This window comes from Toxotes jaculatrix, chromosome 14 (genome assembly GCF_017976425.1).
Source record: "Toxotes jaculatrix isolate fToxJac2 chromosome 14, fToxJac2.pri, whole genome shotgun sequence".
NCBI lineage: Eukaryota > Metazoa > Chordata > Actinopteri > Toxotidae > Toxotes > Toxotes jaculatrix.
Window position 1 is genome coordinate 11914883 of NC_054407.1, and position 22557 is coordinate 11937439.

General features: G+C 39.4%; 3 protein-coding genes across 3 annotated transcripts; 1 reads left to right on the forward strand and 2 right to left on the reverse strand.

Annotated features, from left to right (window-relative positions):
• Positions 1-832: 832 nt before the first annotated feature.
• On the reverse strand, positions 833-9337 carry prkab2 (protein kinase, AMP-activated, beta 2 non-catalytic subunit). The gene is made up of 9 exons (XM_041054483.1): positions 9327-9337; positions 5566-5656; positions 4391-4558; positions 4086-4243; positions 3828-3921; positions 3400-3514; positions 2997-3130; positions 2769-2837; positions 833-2650 (listed from the first exon to the last, which is right to left on the reverse strand). Exons 3-9 carry the CDS (start codon positions 4547-4549, stop codon positions 2573-2575), a joined length of 807 nt encoding a protein of 268 aa, XP_040910417.1. The 5' UTR covers positions 4550-4558; positions 5566-5656; positions 9327-9337; the 3' UTR covers positions 833-2572.
• LOC121192684 (calcium-binding mitochondrial carrier protein SCaMC-1-like) lies at positions 7793-12654 on the reverse strand. Its single transcript, XM_041054480.1, has 10 exons — positions 12127-12654; positions 11839-11965; positions 11599-11686; positions 11322-11433; positions 10284-10442; positions 10040-10192; positions 9816-9923; positions 9472-9639; positions 9236-9386; positions 7793-8716 (listed from the first exon to the last, which is right to left on the reverse strand). The coding sequence occupies exons 1-10, from the start codon at positions 12304-12306 to the stop codon at positions 8535-8537; spliced, it is 1428 nt and encodes a 475-aa protein (XP_040910414.1). The 5' UTR covers positions 12307-12654; the 3' UTR covers positions 7793-8534.
• Positions 12655-13997: 1343 nt separating this feature from the next.
• LOC121192685 (protein FAM102B-like) lies at positions 13998-22522 on the forward strand. Its single transcript, XM_041054482.1, has 11 exons — positions 13998-14262; positions 15624-15744; positions 16037-16066; positions 16600-16716; positions 17199-17245; positions 18426-18529; positions 18918-19013; positions 19130-19337; positions 19857-19993; positions 20700-20763; positions 21031-22522. The coding sequence occupies exons 1-11, from the start codon at positions 14117-14119 to the stop codon at positions 21071-21073; spliced, it is 1113 nt and encodes a 370-aa protein (XP_040910416.1). The 5' UTR covers positions 13998-14116; the 3' UTR covers positions 21074-22522.
• Positions 22523-22557: the final 35 nt, after the last annotated feature.

Genomic DNA, 22557 nt, shown 5'->3' on the forward strand with positions numbered 1-22557 from the left:
AAAAGTTTTGGAGGATTGTCTACTGTACAAAAAAATCCAATGACTGGAAAGATTGTGAAATGTTGAATCCACAATGCACCTTGCTAGAGCGTAAACAAAGCCTTATTGCTATTTGTTTTTAAGAAGGGAATCAAACAACAGTTTGAAACAATGTAGTGTTGGTCCCGAGTTGCGTGTGTATATACTGCTATTTGATTGGTGCAGCTTATATGTGATTGGAAAGCAGCTTTGTTTCTGAGTTTGTGTATAATGAACTAGAAAGCCGATTCAGGACTCATATGGATCCTGGATCTGATGAACGTTAACAGTGTGTTGTGTTGGCACAAGTATAATCAGTGAAAGATTTTGGGAAAGAACGAATAAAACTTTAAAGCTTATGTAGTTTATTTTTGTTGAATGCAATGTTGTGGATCTAATTTAATGTTTGTTTTATATTTGGATCCCCGTTAGCTTCTGCTTCTGCTGTTGCTGGTAGATAAAAATTTGTACCTTAAGAGTAACTTAAGACTAGCTTTACACACTCTGGCCACACCCACTAGTGATGTCACAGTGTACTGGCACACCCTGCGGTACACTTTGACATCATTACAGCAAGGTGTGAAGGTAAAGCACAACAGTCTTTAACCTTTCAAGAGACAGTTTTGTAATTCCAACTATTAAACTGTACAGATGAAATTAAATACTCTCTCTCAGGACGTGGGTATTAAAGATGTCAAAATGTCAAAACATAGACTGAACAAACCTGAAACTTATGTGGACCAAAAGAGTGTGTCTCTAACCCAGAGTATTAGCTTCTTACTTTAGAAAGAAAACAAAAAAACAGGAGTTAGGACCAGCGTGTCCTCTCTTTATTTGCAAACAAGTAAAACATTGTACAGTGGATCTTCACACTGATTCTTCAAAGCATTTTAAAACATTCATGAAACGGTTGTAAAATTCAAGTTTTGGTTTTAGCCTTAAATCACCACTTCCACAGCTTTTGTCCGTACTCCCTTATCATATCTATATAAGTCTTAAAAACTCTTTGGACAAAACTTCATGGCTAGGCTCGACATTCACTAAAGTTGTCTAGCTGATCACCGACAGGATTCATGAAAGCCCCTTTTATAGTTCTGTAGAGTGTATCCACTGTGGGTATATACTGTACTGCCAGTGCAGACAATTAAACAGCACGACTTACAAGAGACAAAAATAACTTTTAAAGCCACCATACCTCAAAATACAGATGAGCTTAAATGGTTATAGAGCACACATACATGAGCAAACTTTGTACAACATTAAAATTCATGGCAGCTATTCATCCCCATAGCCCTGTTGATTCCTCCAAAAATGTGCGTTTGCGCTCAGTCTGCTTCTGAATGTGGACCACACTCAGTAAGCGTGCCATATCCTCTGAAGTTACATTCAATGCATGCAAAGCAGCAAGTTGAAACGGTTTGAGTGAACACGGCTTTGTGTATGACTTTACATGTAACAGATACATACAGTACATTTCTATTTGATAAACACAACTCAGTACAGATGCACACGCATAAAAAGCACTGCAAGTTCATCATATCAAAAAAAAGAAAAAAGAAAAAGCACAAATTGGATTCTATAGCCCAGAGAAACTACAGTACAAGAGTTGTGTGCTGCATAGTTGAAAGCTTCTGTCGACACTCCTGCTCACAGGATGGTAAAGTGCTTGCACAATTATGTCAAGATAAAGGCAACAACAGAACTAAACATTGACCTTTGACCACTATCCTCCATCCAAAGAGGGTTTTCCTCTTGAAGCAGACAAGTACTCCATCTATAGTGATGATTACGTTAACAAAACTGAAATTGTGGGAAATTCAACTTATGTAATATGAACTGACATCTGCTGCCTCCTAAACAAAATTTAGTACCTTTACTCAGCAGGTTATTGCACTTCATGTTCAAGCAAAGCCCAGTCCACTGCTCTCGTCAGCACCTCCAATGTGACTACAGGCCTGACCGAATCATTCTGTGATTCTGCATGCACTTTCCAAGAAAAATGTTAAGTCACTTAGTTAAAAACTCAATCGAGTCAGTTGGAGGAGGAAATGACAACACAACACCTAAAACCAAACTGTTGATCCACACCAGAAACACTCAAAATCCCTCACTTAATCAAAGCATTCATCAAACAGATCCCCTACCTGCCAAGGTGGCATATGGCATAGATATGCACCAAAAACAATCCTGTTTTTAAAACACGAACATGCATATAATCACAAGGTGCAGCAAAAACTCAAATACACACAGTGATTTAGTCAGTCTCTCATCTGTCTGAAGATGTCACAGGTAAAAGCCACAGTATGGTTTTCACCTCTCGCTGACACCACACACACACTTCGCTACTTTTGTTCTGAGCCCTATGTAGACAGAAGTGCAACCTTTTATTTAAAAAAAAACAAAAAAAACAAGCCACAGTCACAGCCACTGGCCTTGAGCTCACCTGTAAACTTGTTTCAGTGCACAATTTGGCTAAATGTGATGATACAAAAAAAAACAGCAGAATACAAACAGGCTGCTTTCTAAAAGCACTGTGGCGCACCCAAGCTGAGGTTTAGATAGGCTTGTAGAGCAGAGAAGTGACATATTTCTTCTTGTACCTGTGAGTTGCACTCAGCACCATAACTCCATCCTACGCAGAGAGAAAAACAACACACAGGCAAGCTGCCATCAGTGGGATCCAAATCCACTGAGAAAATAAACAGAGTGAGACTAGTGAGAGATATTTCAGCTTTTTCCAGTAAACCTACCTTTATTGAGAGAGCGTAAAGGTGGTTTAGCATGACGTGATTGGGTTCAGGCAGCAGGGCAGGGTCACACTGACAAGGCAGAGTAAGAGGAAAAGTTACAAATAATATCAGAAAATGATAAGCAACAATAAAGACAAGGCAAATTAAGATTAAGGTCTAAAAATATAAAGTATTTAATCACAGTTGTAAATAGGGAGATGTGGCAATGGGAAAGGTATAAACACTGACAGATATATTGGTATCTTTGTTGAGTATGACTTGAAGGAGGTGAGGTGGGAGTATCGGTGGGGCTTTGAAATGCTCCTCAGGTCTGAAAATGTACTGCTCCTGTCCATATGGACCTGGAGGGGAGCTGGACAGATCTGTGAAGATACAGACAAAAATCACGTTGCTAATAACATTTGAACGTTTCCTAAAATTTTCCAATGCAAAAAGCCTTTGTTACTTTTTAATTTTTGTTCCTGTTTATTGTAAATATGTTGCTAGTTGCTAGTCATGAAGCCTGGATCTGCACATATTCCTACCATGTATTGGAAAATGACACTCTTCCAGTAACTATTTATGTTACCAGATGAAACTTCTTGAGTTTCATCAGTTAGAACCATTGCAAACAATGTGGATGCAAGCTGACCTGATGTGTCTGAGCACTCCAGAGAGTCGACCTGCAGGGCGTCAAACACCTCAAAGTCAGACTTCTTCACCTGGATCAGGTTGTTGATGGTGCCGAGCTGGCTGGTTACCACTGGCTGCAGAAGAGAAATGTTCCCAGGGGTCATGATCGAGCATTGTGTAATTATTCAGCACCTTAGGGTTTTGTAAAGGATGAGATTATCATCTCATCTCGTCTATTGTTAATTTCTTTTATAATGTCTTAATTTCCATAAAAGCTCCTTTCGTGTTTATACCAAAATTCAGAGTCAGGAACTGAACTTTTTCTAGATCAAAATGATGAGAAAAAACATACATACAAAGGGTTTTTTTCTACATTTCAATCAAGAACTTAATAAACAGGTATACTAATAACATGAAAATGACAAGAACAAGGCGATGATGTTATACCTCAGAGGGATCATGGACCCACTGCCCATCTACAAAAAACTTGTACTGGTGTTCTCCTTCAGGCAAGTCCAGAATTGCCACAAAGTCGTTATGGCTTCGTAGAGAGGAAGAGAAAGAGGTTTAGTGCAATGTTGGGTTTTTCTCTCTGTCAAAACAAGTCACATTTGTGGTTGCAGCTAGGTAAATGGCATGGTCATCCATCTAAGGCAGCGAAAGTGAGAATTTACTGTCATCTCCAGCAAAAACAATCCTGTTTACCTCTTATTTAGTGGTATCTTTGTGTTCCAGTTATTAAAGGAACCGGCTATGTAGACCTCCTTCCCTCCACCCGCCCATCGGATCACAGTGGGTCGAGCCTGAGGACCAGTCTTCACCAGGTCATCCAGATCTGGGGTGAATTCTTTCTCTCCTAATGCCTAAAAGTAATTCACTGCAAATCTTAACTGCCAGCAGTTTTTAGAAAAATCAAACCTAATATATGACGCTGAAATCAGAAAGCTATTCTTACAGAACAAACAAGGTTCTGCACAATAATCTGTATTTCTGTATTTTTCCAGCAGTACCTTGGACTCAGGCCCATGGGTGTTGAAGATGTTGGGGTCATCTGTGCTGTCCACCATCTTGCTGCTGGGTTCTTGGTCTTTGTGACTGCCGCTGCTGTCTGAGCGGTGGGCTTTGGCTCCATGGCGATCTCCAGACACCCTGTCACTTGTGTTGCCCATAATGCTTCACTATTTACAATGCAAAGAAAAGGCAAACAGTAAACTAAAGGATTCATTTTTTTTATCTAGCTGTGCAATTAAAAAACTAGGAAGTAGATTACAAATTCAACACAGACTCAAAGCTAAGTAATTAACAGCATAATAGCTTGTGTTAAATTCACATCTTGCTTTGCAAAGTCTGTAAACTTGATAAGGAGTTTGTCCAAGACTGGTGGACAAAGTCACAGATAAATCTTAAAGGCCTTGTTGATGCCTGTTCTGCTGTTTCCTTACATGTTTAATGGCCCGTTGGTATCAGTGCAGGACCCTGAGATACTGCTGACAACTGGTTACCAATACATCAGTAATATCAAGGTCAATTACAGTTTGTACCTCGCACTTATCATAACAATGTAATGACAATACATGACAAGCACTGAAGGCTTGGCCACAGCCTATTGTCATATCTAAATATAAACGGTAAATGTGACATGAAATGATCAATTTAATATGAAACCCAACCTCATAAATCTAGGAATGGATACCAGTTTCCAAATACACCAACTGCGAACATCGTGAGCAGCAGTCTGATTCACCCATAAAGGCTAAACGGCTTTCCATAAGGCTAAAAGGCTTATCGACAGGCTAGACAGATACGAGTAAGGAACTGTGGCTGTCTCTTAACTGTGAACCTGGACTTGCCTGAACAGATCAGACCACAACAACCGCTTAACGTTAATGCAATCATCCTATCAGACTTTCACAGTCCAAGCAACAGGTTTTAACGCCACAAACTAACTTCACATAGCAGACTAGTTAAGAGCATACAGCTTGCTTGCTATCTGTAACCTACCACAGTCTCCCCGCTGCCTGTTCAGCTGTGCCGACTGAATATTACTTCGGCAGGAGAATATTTTTAGCTGCTGCTGACAGTTTGCTAGCAGCTAGTTGGCACTTTCTAACAGCTAGAGAGCTAGCTAGCTATTTGTCTTTTTTACAAGGACGGTGTCGACTGAGATTACACGACAAAAACTTACCTTGTTCACCGCGTAATAACAACAAAGCGGACACAGTCACCTAAACCAGCTGCTCTTATTCTGCAGGTTGCTTATTACGCAGGGCCCACCTCTTTATAACAACTGCAGAGCCGTGGTACCCCCAACTACGGTGCGCGGTTAGGACAAAATGATTTAAACCTATCAGCTGAGAGAAGGACTGCGAGGTCGTGTGTAGGGAAACGCAGACTTTGTAAACATTCCAGCCAGGAAAACAGAACGACGTTTACGGATATTACAGGTGTATTACAGATATAATCGCATTACGTGTACTTTAAAAAGGAATTATAAACCTAGGTATTACGGCAATGACTTTACAGCAGCAGGGGTGTTCTAGACTTTAGACATTATGTGCTGTCTAAACTGTATCATCAGCTATTTTTTTATATTACTATACATTTTGTTAAACTACATAGTAGGATACAAATTGATACGTAGAATACCCCAATATTAATATAAAAAAGAATGAAGAATAAAAAATAAAAAGTTCAAAGGTCTAAAATACTATTATGATGTGGTTTACTTATATTCTACTGACACACAAATACCATTTAATTTGACTTGTTTTGTCTTTATTAACCACTGAGTGGAGCTCTCAACACATCTCAATAATCAAACTAGATATCTCCACTCTTGGGGGAGCTGAACTTGACATCACTGTTCTCAAGTAAGCCTTTAACCAAAGACCATGTTAAACTTCTCTGTGTGAAGTTTCCACGTGCTCAGGCTACCAACTGTTAAATCGAGTTTTAGTTCTTAAAATCCCCATCAGTGTAAATAAGACAAAATGCTGATTGTCATGTGGTAAATAAAAATTTCCCACCTCTTGGCTGTGACAGGAACAAGTAACAACATGTTAAATGTAACAGAACCTTATTGTGGGTGTTTTGGGGGGGGGGGGGCATCTTGAAGTGTTGAAATGAGAAGTGACACAAGACAAAACATGCTCCTTGCAAGGTTTATAGTCCAATGACTAATTATGACTGTTTTCTTAAAAATGTCACCATGTTACTTAGTAGTAACCATCATTAAAACCCATAAATAATTATAACTACAAAAAGATTTATACACTACAGACACACAGTATACCTGTATATAGTAAAATTAAAAAAAATCTGCTGATGTCAGAAAGTTCACATCAAGTGGCTGTAAGGCACATTTAAATAATTATGAGATAACACACAGAATGTGGAGTTAGTGATTTTCACATTGCACAAGATGTGAGTGTGTGTGTTCATGCACACAGTATTCCAGTGTTAACAAGAATTGAGTTTTCAGGGCCAATTGTTTTTAGTTGACAGCTGCTTTAGATTGGAGCAGTGTTAGCCTGGGGCTGATGTCACTCTGGGGCTGGTGTTTACATCTTAGAAAAGGGATAAATTGCCCCTGATAAGTGTGGAATTAAAAGTTTAAATTGGCACAGTGTCTTTTTTTCCTCATTCTAAGCAAGGGGGGAGTTTCAGCAATGAGGATCACTTCCGCGTTCAAAAAGCAGTTCCTCGGCTGCCGCTGGGGGCTGGCTCCAGAAGTGAGCACTTCTCCATTGACCCCCATGTTAAAAGAGCCAACTTTACAGCCTAAAAAACATATTTATAGCCTGGTACATTTTTTGACATTTAAACAGTTTTTGGTCTCTATTGATAGTTTCCACCTCCGTGAACACTTTAGTGTTATTTAGGCTTAAAATTCTTACATAAATTAGGGCGTTACGTTGAGTGACAGCCCATAGACAGGCACTGGCAGTTAGCTCTTTGCTAAAGCATCGGCTGGGCTAGGCGGCTACATCCAGAGCGGTTGACAGGGGCTGCAGTGTCCGTGTTTGTTTGCCAATGTTCGGATAGGTTTTTGTGACAATATGGCTTGTTGTAGTGTAGGCTGTACTAACCAACCGTCGAAGGAGTCTGTTTTGCAGTTTTTTCGGTAAGTAAATTTCTCACTATTTTACCTGCATGTTTGCACTAATTAGCATGTATTAGCATATTTTGCCGCTAGCTTATGACTTCATTGCCGATTTATGGTCGCTGCTGATACAGATAGAGGACCGGAGCAGCTAATGTTAGGAACGCTGTTGCGGTGTGTTCCCTGCTCTCAGAGTTATTGCGGGAATACTAGGCTACAATTTTATTTCGTCTCATTTTTCTGTTAAAGAAGTCCGACATTGCAGGGACAGAGCAGCTCGGTCAGTAAGCGGCTGCTGTTGTTTGTGTGCTGTTGTAACTGTAAGGGCATAGTGGCTGGAGGCAACAGTGAAAGCCGGTAAATGTTAAATATTGCTCCGAGCTAAGTGGGCGGGTTCTCGGCCGGCTGACCCGTAGTAACCACCTCTCCGCCAAATATGGAAAGTACACTCCCACTAAAATCCAAGATGGCGCAGCTCAAATGCCCATGGTTTGGTTACAAAACCGACTCCCCGAAACCAGTGCGTGATGTCACGGGTGCTACGTCCACGTCTTATACAGTCTACGATTAGCTCCACATTTCTCTGGAGAAAATGTTTTCTTTGTTGTTAACAAAGAGCACGACAGTGTGTCCCACTGAGCTACTGTTTGGTTCATCACAGTTTTAAAAGAATAACAGTACGATAACCAACTGTTATGTATAATAATTGCTACTGTTTATGCATGTTTTAAGTTGTTTTTATGTACAGTACTGTGTTTGTGTCAAGTATTGTTTTGGATGGTGAGTAAATGTAGGGAGTGTGTTGTGTGTAACAGCAGAATAAAAATTAAAGCATGCTCACTACAAATGATTAGTGCTTTAGCTACTGACAGACAACCCTTATTGGGATACATGCAGTTTTCCATCCACTGAACTTGTGTGCCATTTGGTGGGAGTCATGCTCTGTATGTTTGATGTCCATCTGTCCTCTTGGTGTTTTTTTCAGACATTTTCAAGTCTGACAAATACAGTAAATGTTTTTTAAATGCCTTTTTTTTTATTTGCTTGCACTGTCATTTGGAGATTCCTAAGCCAGTCTTCATGTATTCATAAACCACATAGCTAATGCTGACAGCAGGAATGACTTTCATAAAGTTTGGCAGGATGCCCCGGTAGAGTCCAGTAAAACCATCTTTGGCTACAATCTTCTTCATCAGAGAACTCATGGAGGGCTGGTCTGATGCATCTAGAGACGCTGCAAAGAAACATTAAGTTAGGGAAGCAGGGCTTTGTCCACATGTTTTATTTCTGTATTTTGTATAAAAGATAGCTTTACTGAGCAACTTTGCGTGTTGAAAGGGGTAAATAGCGGGTATATTGATGTAAGTAAAATGTAACGTCCAGTTTACACAAATTCAGTACAGGTTTATCGGGGTAGGGTTCACCTTTTAAAGAGACACTTTAGTATTTATGTAAATATGATTTATCAGTTTGTGTGGGCAATTTGATGTCCATACCTTACACCAGAAAGTACTTTACACTGTAATTTCATCCCAGGGTGTGAATTAAATGACAGAAGGATATGCCTCTCTATTGCAGCCCACTCACATCATGTTGGTTTTAACACAACTCTATGTTTACATAAAATATTGGATACCTTTACAGAACTTTGTCACCACATAAACATCTTGCCTATAATGAAAAATATTATGCACTGTGTTATTTAGTGTCATGTAAGTTTTGTCATCGCTGTTCTCAAATATACTGAATTCACCTTGTGCCTGCATCCGTGTGCGTACAAGTGCGAGTGGATAGCTAGCCAGCTGGCCACAGGTACTAGAGATGGTCCCGCAGCCCAGCAACACCAGAACTCCAGGGTTAGCTGAGTCTTTGGCGTAGTATGACAACCAAGTGTTTTTTAGACTCTGAGACACGGGAGAGAAGTGATACTGTGCATCAGCATGGCACAAGTACACTACAGGAGCAGAATGCATCACAAAGCCTGCATACCTCATAAACAGCGAGGTCTATCCCGGCGTAGGGGATGATGCCCAGTAAGTTTGGAATGTAGCCCTTGTAGAAAGCTTTAACACCCTCATTCCTTAGAATCCTCTTGGCGCAATCAAAAACTCCTGAATACTGGCCAGTCTTTCTCAGAGTCAGCCGAGTTTTCAATACCTCAACAGCACAAAAGAAGAAAAACTGAAGCAGTCTGTCCCTGTACAGATTCTTTTGATTTGTGCGGTATTTCTGAAGTTTTGGTGGGGGGGCTTTAAAGATCTCACTTCATTCCATTTTAATGCATGCCATGAATGAGGCGGTATGATGAAACATTGATGCAGTAGTCGTCTTACCTCCATTGGGTAGATGGCTGTCTGTGCTGTGGCCCCAGCCAGAGAGCCAGCCATAAACCTCTTGTGTGTTTCAATGTTTTTGCCTTCTGATGTTAATAACTTCTTATACTGCAACAAAAATGGCAAGAAAATAAATAATATGTATATAAAATGTTTGTTATGAAAGTGTAATAAGTCATATTTGATATATAAAATTGTTTTGCTTTACAGAGGTAGTCTCTTACTTGCTCATACGCCATAAATTTGATTGCTGTCTCAGGTGCAATCTTTAAAACATTGATTCCATTTCCCCTCCACAGTGAAGTCAGACCTCCCTCTGTTATCATCTGTTTGAAACCCCCTGCTAGGCTAATCCTATTGGTCTTAGAGGAGTGAACCTGCAGAATAAAAATAGAAAATGTACAGGACATTTGTATGTGCATCTATTAAAGGAAAGGATATATGTGGCCATTTTTGTATATATGTCACCTGCATCAAGACTTTCATCCTGTCCAGAGGGGCTGTACCAGTGCGAGAGACAGCCCCCGCTACTGCACCAGCAAAAAGCTGCTTCCACCAGCCACCTGAGCTCTTCTCTTCTTCTGTGAATTCATCAGGAATGGCAAGGCTGTCACCTATGTCCAGCACCTTGTGAATACAAAAGCACAGTTACTCACCACTTTCATATGTGGACACTGGTAGAGCTTTATACAGATACACTCAGTGCCATATGAGAATTATTTGGCCTGTCAGGAATTTGCATGTCACATAGCCTCTCTTTGTGTGGTTGTCAGTGTGACAAAAAATACTTTACAAGCCAAATTAGAACTTCTCCTTTTTAAGTTTAGTTTCACAGTGATGCAGCAACTTTTTTCAAACTCAGATTGTTTTCTGAAGAGAGGACAACATTTACAAAACCTTGAATGTAAGGTTTCAGTCAGAAGGTACAAACATCAGGAGCATAACAAGCTTTTAACCGTATATTTGTTAAAACTTGTGCAAAACAGCCACAAAAACTGCTGTAGTTCTAACAGTTTTAACAAACAATGAATTGATCTTCTTATCCTTTTGCTAGAAGTGCTTGTGAAATCCTAATCACTGAGCTGACTGAACCCTTGTCTTGCACACTTTAGCTGTTTCAGATAAACATGTCCAATGTTTTTCCAAAAGCATAAAGGTGTCTGTGACCAACATGGTGCGGTGGTAATTTAATGCAGTTCTCTATAGTTTAGTTACAAGTGACACCATTTATGTGCAGTGCAAGAAAAATCTTTGGCAGCTCAAGTAACAAACTAGTCAATGACATCTTTATTTGCACTAAGAGGTAGAGGAGCAAGCTGAGGGAAACAGGCTGACCTGATTATCTGGAACAGTCTAGTCTTTCAAAGCTGCTGCCAAAATGTCGACTGCAAAGAAAATCCATAGTATCTAGCACAAGAGGACTACATGTGATTTATTCCACTGCAGCTGCCTTTGTGCATGCCAACAGAATATATGTGGGAGTGTTTGTGTGTATGTGTCCTATACCGAGGAGTGTTTCCAGTAACGTATGATCTCTTCCAGGTTGTGGGCAGGGTATAACAGGAAGTGTTCTCTCCACTCATTCCAGTCCACCATCATGGTGCCGTCAATGTCCATGCTAAGGAAATAGAGAGACAAGTCTTTACCTATGAACTGATGGATTATTATGCTGCATTACATTGTACTAAGAATAAATGTGATGCAGATGAATCCTTCATGAGCAATACTTTGGGTCAAACTGTAAATAGAAACATGAAACAGTGGGTAGAAATTGAGGTCAAACCTGTGCAAGATTTTCAGGGCATCCTCTCTGCTGACATTCGTGCCCAGCTCTGCAAGGCTCTGCTGGATCTCTGAGGCATCAATGCGCCCTAACACGATTAAAAAAAAACCTCTACTGAAATATGCACCAGTATAAACATGTGGCTTTGCAAACATTCGCTTGTGTCATTATGTGTGAACACTCGTGACGAGTATTTTTACAGTGAAGTAACTTCTCCATAACACTTCACTCATTGCCTACCATCGTTGTTTCTGTCCAAACTCTTGAATGTCAGCCACAGCTTCTTCTCGTGCTCTTTCAGATACCTGGTGAACTCGTGGAAGTCCAGACTCCCATCTTTGTTCTGGTCACCAGACATCACAATTTTCTGCGAGAGAGGAGATTAAATCTAATAGCTCATTTGCCTCCTTGTGTCACAGACAACCAGTCAGCCACATTGTCAAACTATTAAGGAATTTCATGCAAAGCAAGCAGGCCAGGACATGAAACTCCTGTCTGAAATGTAGGAATTCTTCTTGACATTTTTACCTGTGCAGCACCCTGGCGGAATATGCCCATTGCCTTGAGGCCCGCGCGCAATTCAGCGACATCCACCCTCCCATCTTTATTGGTATCGAGCCTCTCAAACAGGTCCTGGTATGACCTCTCACTGTCGGCATCCCAGCACCGGGCACTTGATAGTAAAGACGTCCGTAACGTCGGATACATTGTGGGGCTAATGTGGACGCTGCGTCCAAACAAGTCGTCCCGCAGAGAGGGTATGATTATTAATCCATGTTAAAATTCCTTCATAGACCCTGCTGAATTCCAGATAGGAGCTCGTTGTTTGCGATGAAAAGCGGGTTACCAGTGACTTTAATTTGCAGCCTGTCCCGTGCAGAGGTGTATTTCGTTGCGTTTAAGGGGAACTGCAGCAGTCGAGGGCGGAGCAATAAAGGCTACGTAGCTACTCGGCGTATTCTACGGAAAAGCAGGAAAGACGGTAAAATAGAAAAGTGGTCAAATAAAACAACCTCTGGATTAACCACATGCATAATCCGGCTTATGTTTTTAACAGTGCACTCCATCGTCGGTTATTTTACGTTCGCTCCGTGCAATATGTGGAAGTACACTATAAAGGGAATTTAATCTCTTCATCTAGAGGGACGTGTCATTCGCAACACATAGCATCGTCTTCCTTACAGCGCAAGAACACTGGCGCCCACTAGAGGGCGGTGTTTCGTCGCACAAATGGTGGTGCAGACAAGAAAAGGAGTCGGGGGGTGGCTGGTAGGAGAGATCTGTGTGCCCTTCAATAATCCATACCTTCAACGAAATGATAGACACGGAATTTTAATTTTTTTGTTTAATCAGGTCACTGGCCATTTTTCATCTGCATTACTTTTTAAATGTACTTAATCTGACAGTCGGAGTTTTAAATACAAAACATGTCATGAGTTTATTACATACTGTACGATGTATTGTTACAGACACCCAGCAGTAGATAAAGTAGATAAATTAGTAGATAAAGCTCCACCTCAACCAGCTACAATACTAAAATGCTTCTTAAAAATATGTTAATGCATCAGTAATAATAATTCAGTAGTATAATGTGTATAACACTCTGAAAGGGGCCACTCTGTATAATGGGTACTTTATTTTAGTCACATTTTGCCGCTAAGTATTACTTGTAATGGAGTATTCCTACAGAGGGGCATTGGTGTTTTTAAAAGGACCTCATTACTTCTTCCAGCTGTTCAGACATAAATAAGATATAACATAAACTGTATACAGATTCTGTGTATGCTTTTGCTAAATCTGTTTGGTAGTATTTATGGTGTATTGGTGTATGAAATTCCTTCCAACAACAGATAACGAGTTTGAAGTTTTATTAAATTGTCATATGAGCAGTATGAGATTGAGAATTACAACACATGTCACAACAAACAGGCAAAACGTAAAAACATCATGTCATTATGTTTGTGAAGTGGGTGTAAACGCGTTTTTTTTTTTTAATAATATAAAAAAGTTCAGTGATGTTCTTCGTTTCTTTTGTCATATGCCCGTTGAATGATATATTCTCCCCTCGATTTTTTCCCAGTTCTCTTTTTACACTGGTGTCATTTTCGGTTACGAGAATTATGCCGCTAACTGCCTTATCTTTTCTCTGGGGCTTTAACTGTGGCTGCAGAAATTTCTCCTGTAAGTGGGCGTTTTGAATGAGTTTCAGACTGTAAAACGTGAAATGTACAACCCCACCATTACTATCGTGAGCTCGGGTAATTCTCTTTTCTTCATGCATCTGTAGTGTCCAATCAAACCACGGAATTCCCCTCACGTCATGAATTATATTTTTCTGTGGGTGGGAAGGAGGAGATTTGAACTTTGAATCGTGTCGGCCGACTGCAGCAACACAGCAGCGACCGACAACAGCTGAGCGAGCGGCAGTGAAAGCGCAGAGCACAGAAAGTGTACAGCTGTCTGTCAGCTCCCACACTTCAGCTGTGTCCCAGACCGTACCCAACGTGTAGCAAACATCATGTCGTTCATTCTTATGAAGAAGAAGAGATTTAAATTCAGAGTAGACTTCGACTTGGAGGAACTGTCATCGGTTCCCTTCGTAAACGGAGTTTTATTCTGTAAAGTTAGACTCTTAGATGGAGGCTTTGCAGAAGAGTCGACTCGGTAAGGATTTTTGCTATTTATAGCAGCTGTTCACTGGTTGTTCGAACAAGTTAAAGTTAAAATTAAACGAAACTCGTTTTAACCAGTTTTGAGTGTCTTCAGTTTACTTTGCACTACTGTTTTATCACTTCTTGTCTCAACTTTGATTCCTTATTTTACTACGACATTCTGTAGCATTTACACTAATGTATAACTGGTTAAAGTTCAGCTACTCAACAGAAGCTAGCTATAAGCTAACCTAACTATCGTTATACTTAGTACTAGCTAAAGCCAAGCGGTGAACTGTTTTATATTAACTTACCTTGCCAAAAGTTGAAAACTTTTCTGCAGTGTGTAAGGACAGTACAACCCAGGAGACTGATGTAACGTGATTTTAAAGGAGTCAAAAAATATAAGTTTATTTTTAAGAGATGGGAGTTTTTTTTTTGTTAACCAATGTTTAATGTTACGCCGCCGATCAAGCAGTTGCTAAGCAACAAGTACTGTAGGGTAACGTTAGGGTGTCGGCTGGACTATTTCAGTCCACATTTGGGTATGAATAATAATAATAATAATAATAGGAGGCTGTTTAATTTAATAAATATTTGTGGCTCGAGTTAATTTTCTTTCTTTCGCTTGTTACCAGTTTATTGTTCCTACTATTTTGTTATTGGCCAAAACAGAATTTCCTTCCTTTGCAAAGGAGCACACAAGGTTAATTCCCTCGGGTCTATGATTATAACTGCTCGCAGCACTTAAATGAGTCACTCTGGAAAAACTGGCACAGGCGCAGCTCAAGTCAACCGCTGGTACTCACCGCTTTGCCATGGTAACTGTTCCTAAAAACTGTCGTGTAAACACTGTCATCTGAGTTTACCATGCTTCAACCACAGCGTGTTTTCTCTTTTTTGAGTACAAATATATTGTCAACATATTGACAGCCTTGCTAAAGATGTATGGAGTGTATGAAAATTATTTTTATAAATAATATCAGTTTCTAGTATTATTATTACTAAAATAACCCCTTACTTATCTGAAACTTTATCTTACTATTATCAAGCCTTGACAATATAGCAATCTTTTTCCAGCCTTGTGGCAAAAACATACAACAAAGCTAAACCCCCTTTACTGCTGTTGCCAGTGATTTGAATGCCAGCATTTTCTACTGCACATTTTGCATGTACCCTGCGAGGTCAAATTTACTTTAAACGCCCAAAATCACAAATAACTATTTTGCCAGTGTCAGTTTATGTCAGGGTGGAATTAGCAAATGTTTGACAGATTTGTGATTCATGTCTGCTCTTTCAGTCTTCAGTGTGCCTGTGTCTTCTGGTTTCTGTATGAACTAAATGTGTGTGTTTCTAAATGTGCTTGTCTCACAGGGAGCCAGTCCAAGCCAACTGTGTATATTGGAAGAAGAGATTCTCTTTCATGTGTAAGATGAGCGCCAATGCTGGAACAGGTGTACTGGACCCCTGTGTGTGCCGAGTGTCTGTGCGCAAGGTACAGGACATTTTTTCTGCCATCAGGCTCTGTTTTGTTGACAAAAATGCATAGTAGCTGTTTTCCATAATAGAGTCCAGGCGGTCAACTGAGACTTGAATGTGCCAAGAAAATGTCTATTTACATAACATCAGGAGCACTGTTAATTTGTAACCATATCACAGCACCCAAGTGCCTTGTGCAGAGAATCATTGTGCTGCAAGGAGCTGCAAATGTTTTAATGAAAACAGTTGTGTGTTATAGAAAGAGGCAAATACAACCTCACTTATTTTTGTGTTTTTTGTCATTTTAGGAGTTGAAGGGTGGAAAAACTTTTGCAAAGGTAATACTTTTCTTTTAAAGTCTATTGACTGGCATTTGTTGTAAACTTAGCAGATTAAGCACCAGTGACCTATTAGAACAATCGTATCAGATTGCCTTCAAGTGCCCTTAGTGGACTTTTCAGTGAGGTGAGCCTATGTGCTAAGAATGTTTTTATTTCTAGTTTCCGGCTTTGGTTACTGATTGAAAAATCAGTAAAACAAAACCTACACCATGTTAACCAATAACTTAAATGATGAGCTGAAGAATTAGGTTATCTGATTTCTCAAGTTTTAAAGGTCTCAGACACCCACGGTGTGTTTCCTTTAACCTGATCTGGGATGAATTTCTTAGATGTCGATTACAGTATGTTTTACTGAACCACATTATGAAAGGTTGATCCTTTGATTTGACATCCATGACCACTTGAGTGTAGAAAACTGCACTGTTTACATTCAGTGCAGTTTATATTGAGTAAAATCTGTATTTAACAATTTAAACTAAACGCTAAATGCTGAGCGCTAAATGATTCAGTCTGATTGAATTTATGTGCAGCTGGGCTTTGCTGACTTGAATCTGTCAGAGTTTGCTGGGTCTGGCAGCACTACACGACGGTGTCTTCTAGAGGGTTATGACACAAAGCACACCAGACAGGACAACTCAATTCTCAAGGTATGTTGGTGACGCAACACACAGCTCCACAGTCATCATTTAAGTAGGGTGCGGAATGTCCTTAGGAGTCTTTACCACACTGCCAGTGTTTTTTGTCCAGTCCAATAATGTGTTCTTACATGATAGGTATACCACCTATGCTTGCTAAACTGTATAGTTCTAAAGCAAACCACCACTTCTTGAGTTCAATAGCAGCAGTAGGTACTCTCTTATCTGAGAAAGTTAGATTTATGGCATGTATGGAAAAGTTAAATGCCCTGATAGTTCATGCATCAGGGCATGTCTTAGCCTGTGATCAATAAACTGCCTGAGCTATGGGAACCATGGGAACAAATTTAAAATATGCAGATTCTTCCTGGGGCACAGACCTACACTCAGCTTACGTTTTTCAAAATCATATTCCAAACTTCAGATAACAGCGACCTTGTGAAACAACACTACACAAGGAAATTGACATTACTGTTCTTGTTTTTCTGTTACAGGTTGTCATTACCACACAACTCATGTCTGGAGACCCCTGTTTTAAAACGTAAGGGCTCTTTGTGAATTTATTTATCTGTTCATTTCTATTACTGATCCTTAAAGTCTAAGTATTTATTCAATTTGAAAATTGTTGCTAAGGAAGTCATGACCTGTCTGTTATGTTTAACTTTATTCCACTACAAGTTATAGATAAAATTATAGATGTGGTTACACAGAAAGAATATACCACATGTACAAATGTCTGCACCTAACCACAAAGAAATGTTTTTCATCACATCCTGTCTGTCACCAAACTGACAACACACGCTCTTGTCTGATATTTGACACCCTCAGAGTTCAAAGTTAAGAAGTATTTTGTTGTAGCTGAGATCTTATCGCAGCCTTATCTGAGAACTAATAACACCTTGCCCAGACATTAATCTGCCCAACCTAAGAAGTGAACAACAGCTGATGTGTGTTCAGCTCAGCCCAGAGGTTGTATTTCCATCAAAGTCAAGAGCTTTATGTTGAGCAGTTTGTCGCAAAGGACATGATGTAATATCACACTCCTGGCAAAGCCTGTGCCATGTGTAAACAGTTAGCTTTCTTCAACCAGCACAACTCTTTCCCTGTATTCTTTCATGCTCCAACACCCTCTTATTGTAATAATGCACATGCTGCTGCCTAGGAGATGTCTAAAGTGTAAACTCAAGGATAGTCTTGTCATTCATCCCACGCAGTGTTACTCATTGTGTATGTGTAGGATTTACAACAGCACACAGTGGAAAGATGACGCTCGATTTATATTTTTCACTGTCTGTCTGTCACTCTTTGTCTGTCTCCACCCACATTCCTATGTTTAGCATAGTGTCGCAGGAACAGAGAAGTGGAGTTTTCTGTATTCATGTCTTTCAAAAAAGTAACTGTTATTCTGTTTCAATATACTTGTTACTTGCACACTTATAACTAATGTATAACTTGACCAAAGAACTGCTGGCTTTGTTGTTTGCATGGTGATGAGTTTAAATATCAGCAGTTTAGTTAATACACATTGCAGTATTTTAACATGTAAAGCTATGTTTGATGACTGCATGAGCATAAAACAACATTTTATTTGCAAGATTTTTCTTTTTAGTGCCTATGTAAACATATCTGCTGCTGAAGGAGCTCTTTTACAACAAAAGTTAGTGACACTAAGGCACGAGTTTGCTTTTAAGTAACTTTACTGCTTCTTGTCTTGCCTGCAGTCCTCCATCTACAGCTATGACTGTGGGTATCCCACAGGCTGAAGCAGAGTGTCTCCTTGAGGACAGAAAAGGAGGGGACATGTACATATCCCGTTTACTCATTGGTATGCGCATACATACTCTATTGCTTTGAAATGTTTTGTCTTTCTAAACTTAATTTTAATTTCTCAGCTCTTAACAAAAGCAAAGATTTTGTGGTCAACAGTTTTGACAAAGTCCAACAAAGAACCATCTTTCATGAAGTACCATGATTGTTCTGTCGTGAAAAGTAATGCGTTTAGAATTCTCTGAATGAAAAGCCTTGGCACTGAAATTATCATTAAGAAACTAAAAGTTAATCCTGTATAGTTTTACGGTGAGGAACCAACACTACATGTGGATAACAGCTTCACTGTTGGTGTGTGTGCATTTTGTCCTTGAAAATAATAACACTTGTGATAAAACTTGTGATTGGCAGACTGAGTGGCTGATATCTTTTACCTTTTTTTTTAGAGACTCCAAGGAAATCAGCATCAGTCCCAGAGGAGCTGGTATTGTATGGTCACTCTAGAACATCCAGCTATGCAAGTCAGCAATCAAAAATCTCAGGTACAAAACAGAGACACATACTTATTCCTTTCAAAAAAAGGCAAATCTATTCTCACACCAATTACACAAATCATAAAAATCCTTTCATATTGTGTTTTTTTCCTTCTGTGCTGTAGGTTATAGCTCAAATCACTCCAGTTTAACAGATCTGAGCCATCGGAGGAGCGCATCAGGAGGTTCGGCTTCCACAGGCATTGGCAGCATCCTGGAACCCAGTGATCAGCAGGTAGAGAGAGGAGAGAGGGAGAACAGATCCACTCCACCAGTCTCTGCAACCTGTCATCATGCACCTGAACACCCCTCCACCCCCGTCAGGCTTCTAAGGTAATATACTCACCTACAAAGAGTCTGAAATGGACATCTACAACTGTATGTCTTTGTGGGGGGTTTTTTTTACTTAAAAAGAAAAACAAGCAAACAAAAAAAAACATTTTGACCCAGTCCGACTAAAGAAATTTAAAATCAACACAGTTCACTGCTCACATAATCCATTTGTTACGGGCAAACTGTTGGTGTTAGTGGAACACATGTCATTCTTTGTTCACTGGCTGGCTTTATACTGCAGTACTTAATATTGACCAGATATGACAAAACATTGCAATATAGTTATATCAAAATGTATCTATTGTTTTTTTCTTCCCTCCTTCTTACCATTCCTTTTCACATACTGTCCATGCCATTTTTAACTTTGTGTATAATGACCTTGTCCTAAACAAGCCTTGTGCTCACACTGTAATGTTTCCCTAGTCAACTAAATGTACTGTCTTATGTCTTTTGTTTGTGTGTCTTTTCTTATGAGGGTTATATTTGTAATATTCCACCCTGTTTCTGTTTTTCCATTAGGCACCCTGTAAAGCAGAACTCAATGGAGAATCAGTTGAAAAGAGTCGATGCCACCAGGGTGGATGCTGATGACATAATAGAGAAAATCCTGCAGAGCCAGGATTTCAGCCATGGCTTCTTGGACTCCAGTGCAGAGGGTGTGTACACTTAATCCATAACTTAGTGGACTTATGAAGGCTGGCTTGGAAAGTTTCCTACCACCTTACTGATGGGATCAGATTACTTTGAGGTGTTGCAATGCAACAACACAATGTCCCTAAGTACTTCCTTGACATGATGAATAATGATTAGCTGATGGCAAATTATAAATTGGAAATCAATTTTGACCATATCTGAATACTTAGCAGCCTAAATGTTAAGGTTTATTTTGAAGAAAGACTACAGAATTTAGGTTGTTTATCAGCTATATGAAGACCACAATGCCAATTTTACCTCACTAATGGATAGCTCAGTACGCCATGTGGATGCTATGTTACAAATCCCTGTTTTTAGACAAAGACTTCACAAAAGGATAGATTTTTTTTTTTTAAGAAATGGAGATGGTCTCCCCTGTCACTGAGACCGCACATATTTTTAGTTTAGAAGTCCATTTTTGATAGTGTTTCTCAGCTATCATCTACCTCCCTGGATGTTCCTAGAAAGATGTATTTATGATCCATTTATGTCTTTGTGGTTTCTGGTCATCAGTCTCACCAGCTTCCCTTCAACCTCCCCCAGTCAATAGTCATTTATTTTTAGAAATCTTACAAACTAAGTGTGAGCCAGGCATTTTCAAACCGGACTGTGTGAATTGATTGGCAGTTTCTTTATTTCTTATGTGCGTGTATGTGTGTATTGCTGCAGAGGAAGGGCTCAGCTTGTTTGTTGGTCCTGGTGGGAGCACAGCCTTGGGAAGCCAACACACGAGGTGGGTGTGATTATGTAACTGTGGATTGAGGGTGCCATGCAGCAGGCACTTACTACAAACATAAATTAATTGCAAACATGCTAAATTGAGATTCTAACAAAAAATATTTGCATTAACCACGACTGGTCATCATGTTGTGTAAAATTTCAAAATACTTTCATTTTCGCAACATAGTGTGACTTTTACACATAAAAGTATAAACCACAGTCAGATCAGATAACCACCCTCACTTCCTGTCATGTAACACACTGTGGCATTTTGTTTCAGGGTCGCAGCTGGAGCCTTTGAGCAGGTGGTGATCAAGCGCTAGGATTTGGGAAGCATGTGCCTGCCATAAAGGGTGCCGTATTACACTGATGCGGGGGGACGCAAGTATTAGTAGTGGTGGTGCCATAAGAACTTGCTCCTGCCTCACTCCAGAAGATTTAATTTCTCTTATGCAATCCTCTGCATCTGACCTACAGCTTCTGTTGACCAGGAGAGCCCTCTAGTGTTCAAGAAGTGGAGTTGAAGGCCACATTATTAGAACATTATGATGACTGAAATAACTGGTGTACTGACATATTTCCATTGGTCTTGTGTTCAATGAAAATGTGAGATAACAGATTAGTACTGTGTTTCTTCTGTACACCCCTCTTTGTAAGGGAATGGTTAAGTTTTTTCCCTGCTACTTAAAAATGTACATTAAGGTATCAAACGTGTTTTTATTTGACTGTAATTTTTATTTTGGTTCACCATTAACTATATAAGAGTGGGTTGTGAGTGTGAGTTATTGCAGCTGACAGGTTCAAAAGTGTTTCTCTTAAACTAGACTGGAGACATAACGTTATAAATAAGAGGAGTATGAGAGATAGCTATTAGTCTTCTCTCTCTGTGATAATTCATATGTCTATAGTAATAGAAAAAGAATTGTGGAATTTGTGGACAGTGGCCACAGCACCATTATGTGTCAGTAGCCCAGGTCCTTCACAGATAAACACCTCTGTTCACCTGGTTGTGAGGGAGGATGACTGCATTTAAATTACCATGAAGTTTTTTATGTTTGTTCCTTTGTATTATGTGTATTGTGCGTGCATGTGTTGTCTGTAGAGTCAAAAGAAATGAAATTATTTTTCCACCGTGTTTGTAAATGTGCCAGACTTAGTAAACTATATATTATATATGTCACTTAAGATGTCATAACTGCAGTATGTAAGCTATGGTCCATGTAATGAAAGTCAGCTGTGCAAGGCCCATGATGTTTTTAAGATATTGAATGTTGATGGTTTATTTAAGGCCAAATCTGTAAATTAAAAAAAAAAACATGTGCACTCTAGATATAGATAACTCCAACCACCTTTTGTGCTTCACTAGTCCTGTTTCAAAAGGGGAATTGAGGATTGTTTTAGATGGTGATAAAATGAAAGTGGAAAAAAGACTTTAAAAAACAAACAACTATTAAATTTTCTATTCCAGTTAATCGGGGCATAATTAAATGTTAAAAAGAAAATGGAATTTCAAGCATCAATTTAAAAGCAGAAAGAGGAGTTCAAACTAGAAAGACGCACACTGAAAGAACATTGACAAGTTCAACAAAATTATTTCCGGTTGAGACAAAACACATTTCAATGTAAACATCTACCGAGTATATGGATAGGAAAAGAAAAAAGAGCACGTTTTGAATTAATCCTTACATAAATGTATTATATATACACTTTATATTACAGAAACCTCAGGTATATTTATTTGGGCAGTCAAATAAAATTTATTTTGGTGTGTGTATATGCTTTTATTTTCAAAACGAAACGTTTCCCG

What these genes read in the sequence shown, in the direction of transcription:
- LOC121192685 (XM_041054482.1), top strand. Translation starts at nt 14,117, where the DNA reads ATGTCGTTCATTCTTATGAAGAAGAAGAGATTTAAATTCAGAGTAGAC. An exon ending in GTGGAAAAACTTTTGCAAAG is followed by an intron (nt 16,067 to 16,599) that starts GTAATACTTTTC and finishes ATTTATGTGCAG; the next exon opens with CTGGGCTTTGCTGACTTGAA. An exon ending in TCAGCAATCAAAAATCTCAG is followed by an intron (nt 19,014 to 19,129) that starts GTACAAAACAGA and finishes TCTGTGCTGTAG; the next exon opens with GTTATAGCTCAAATCACTCC.
- prkab2 (XM_041054483.1), bottom strand. Translation starts at nt 4,549, where the DNA reads ATGGGCAACACAAGTGACAGGGTGTCTGGAGATCGCCATGGAGCCAAA. An exon ending in GGGTCCATGATCCCTCTGAG is followed by an intron (nt 3,515 to 3,827) that starts GTATAACATCAT and finishes TCTCTTCTGCAG; the next exon opens with CCAGTGGTAACCAGCCAGCT. An exon ending in GGAGTGCTCAGACACATCAG is followed by an intron (nt 3,131 to 3,399) that starts GTCAGCTTGCAT and finishes GTATCTTCACAG; the next exon opens with ATCTGTCCAGCTCCCCTCCA.
- LOC121192684 (XM_041054480.1), bottom strand. Translation starts at nt 12,306, where the DNA reads ATGTATCCGACGTTACGGACGTCTTTACTATCAAGTGCCCGGTGCTGG. An exon ending in TCCGCCAGGGTGCTGCACAG is followed by an intron (nt 11,966 to 12,126) that starts GTAAAAATGTCA and finishes CCTCTCTCGCAG; the next exon opens with AAAATTGTGATGTCTGGTGA. An exon ending in GCCCTGAAAATCTTGCACAG is followed by an intron (nt 11,434 to 11,598) that starts GTTTGACCTCAA and finishes CTATTTCCTTAG; the next exon opens with CATGGACATTGACGGCACCA.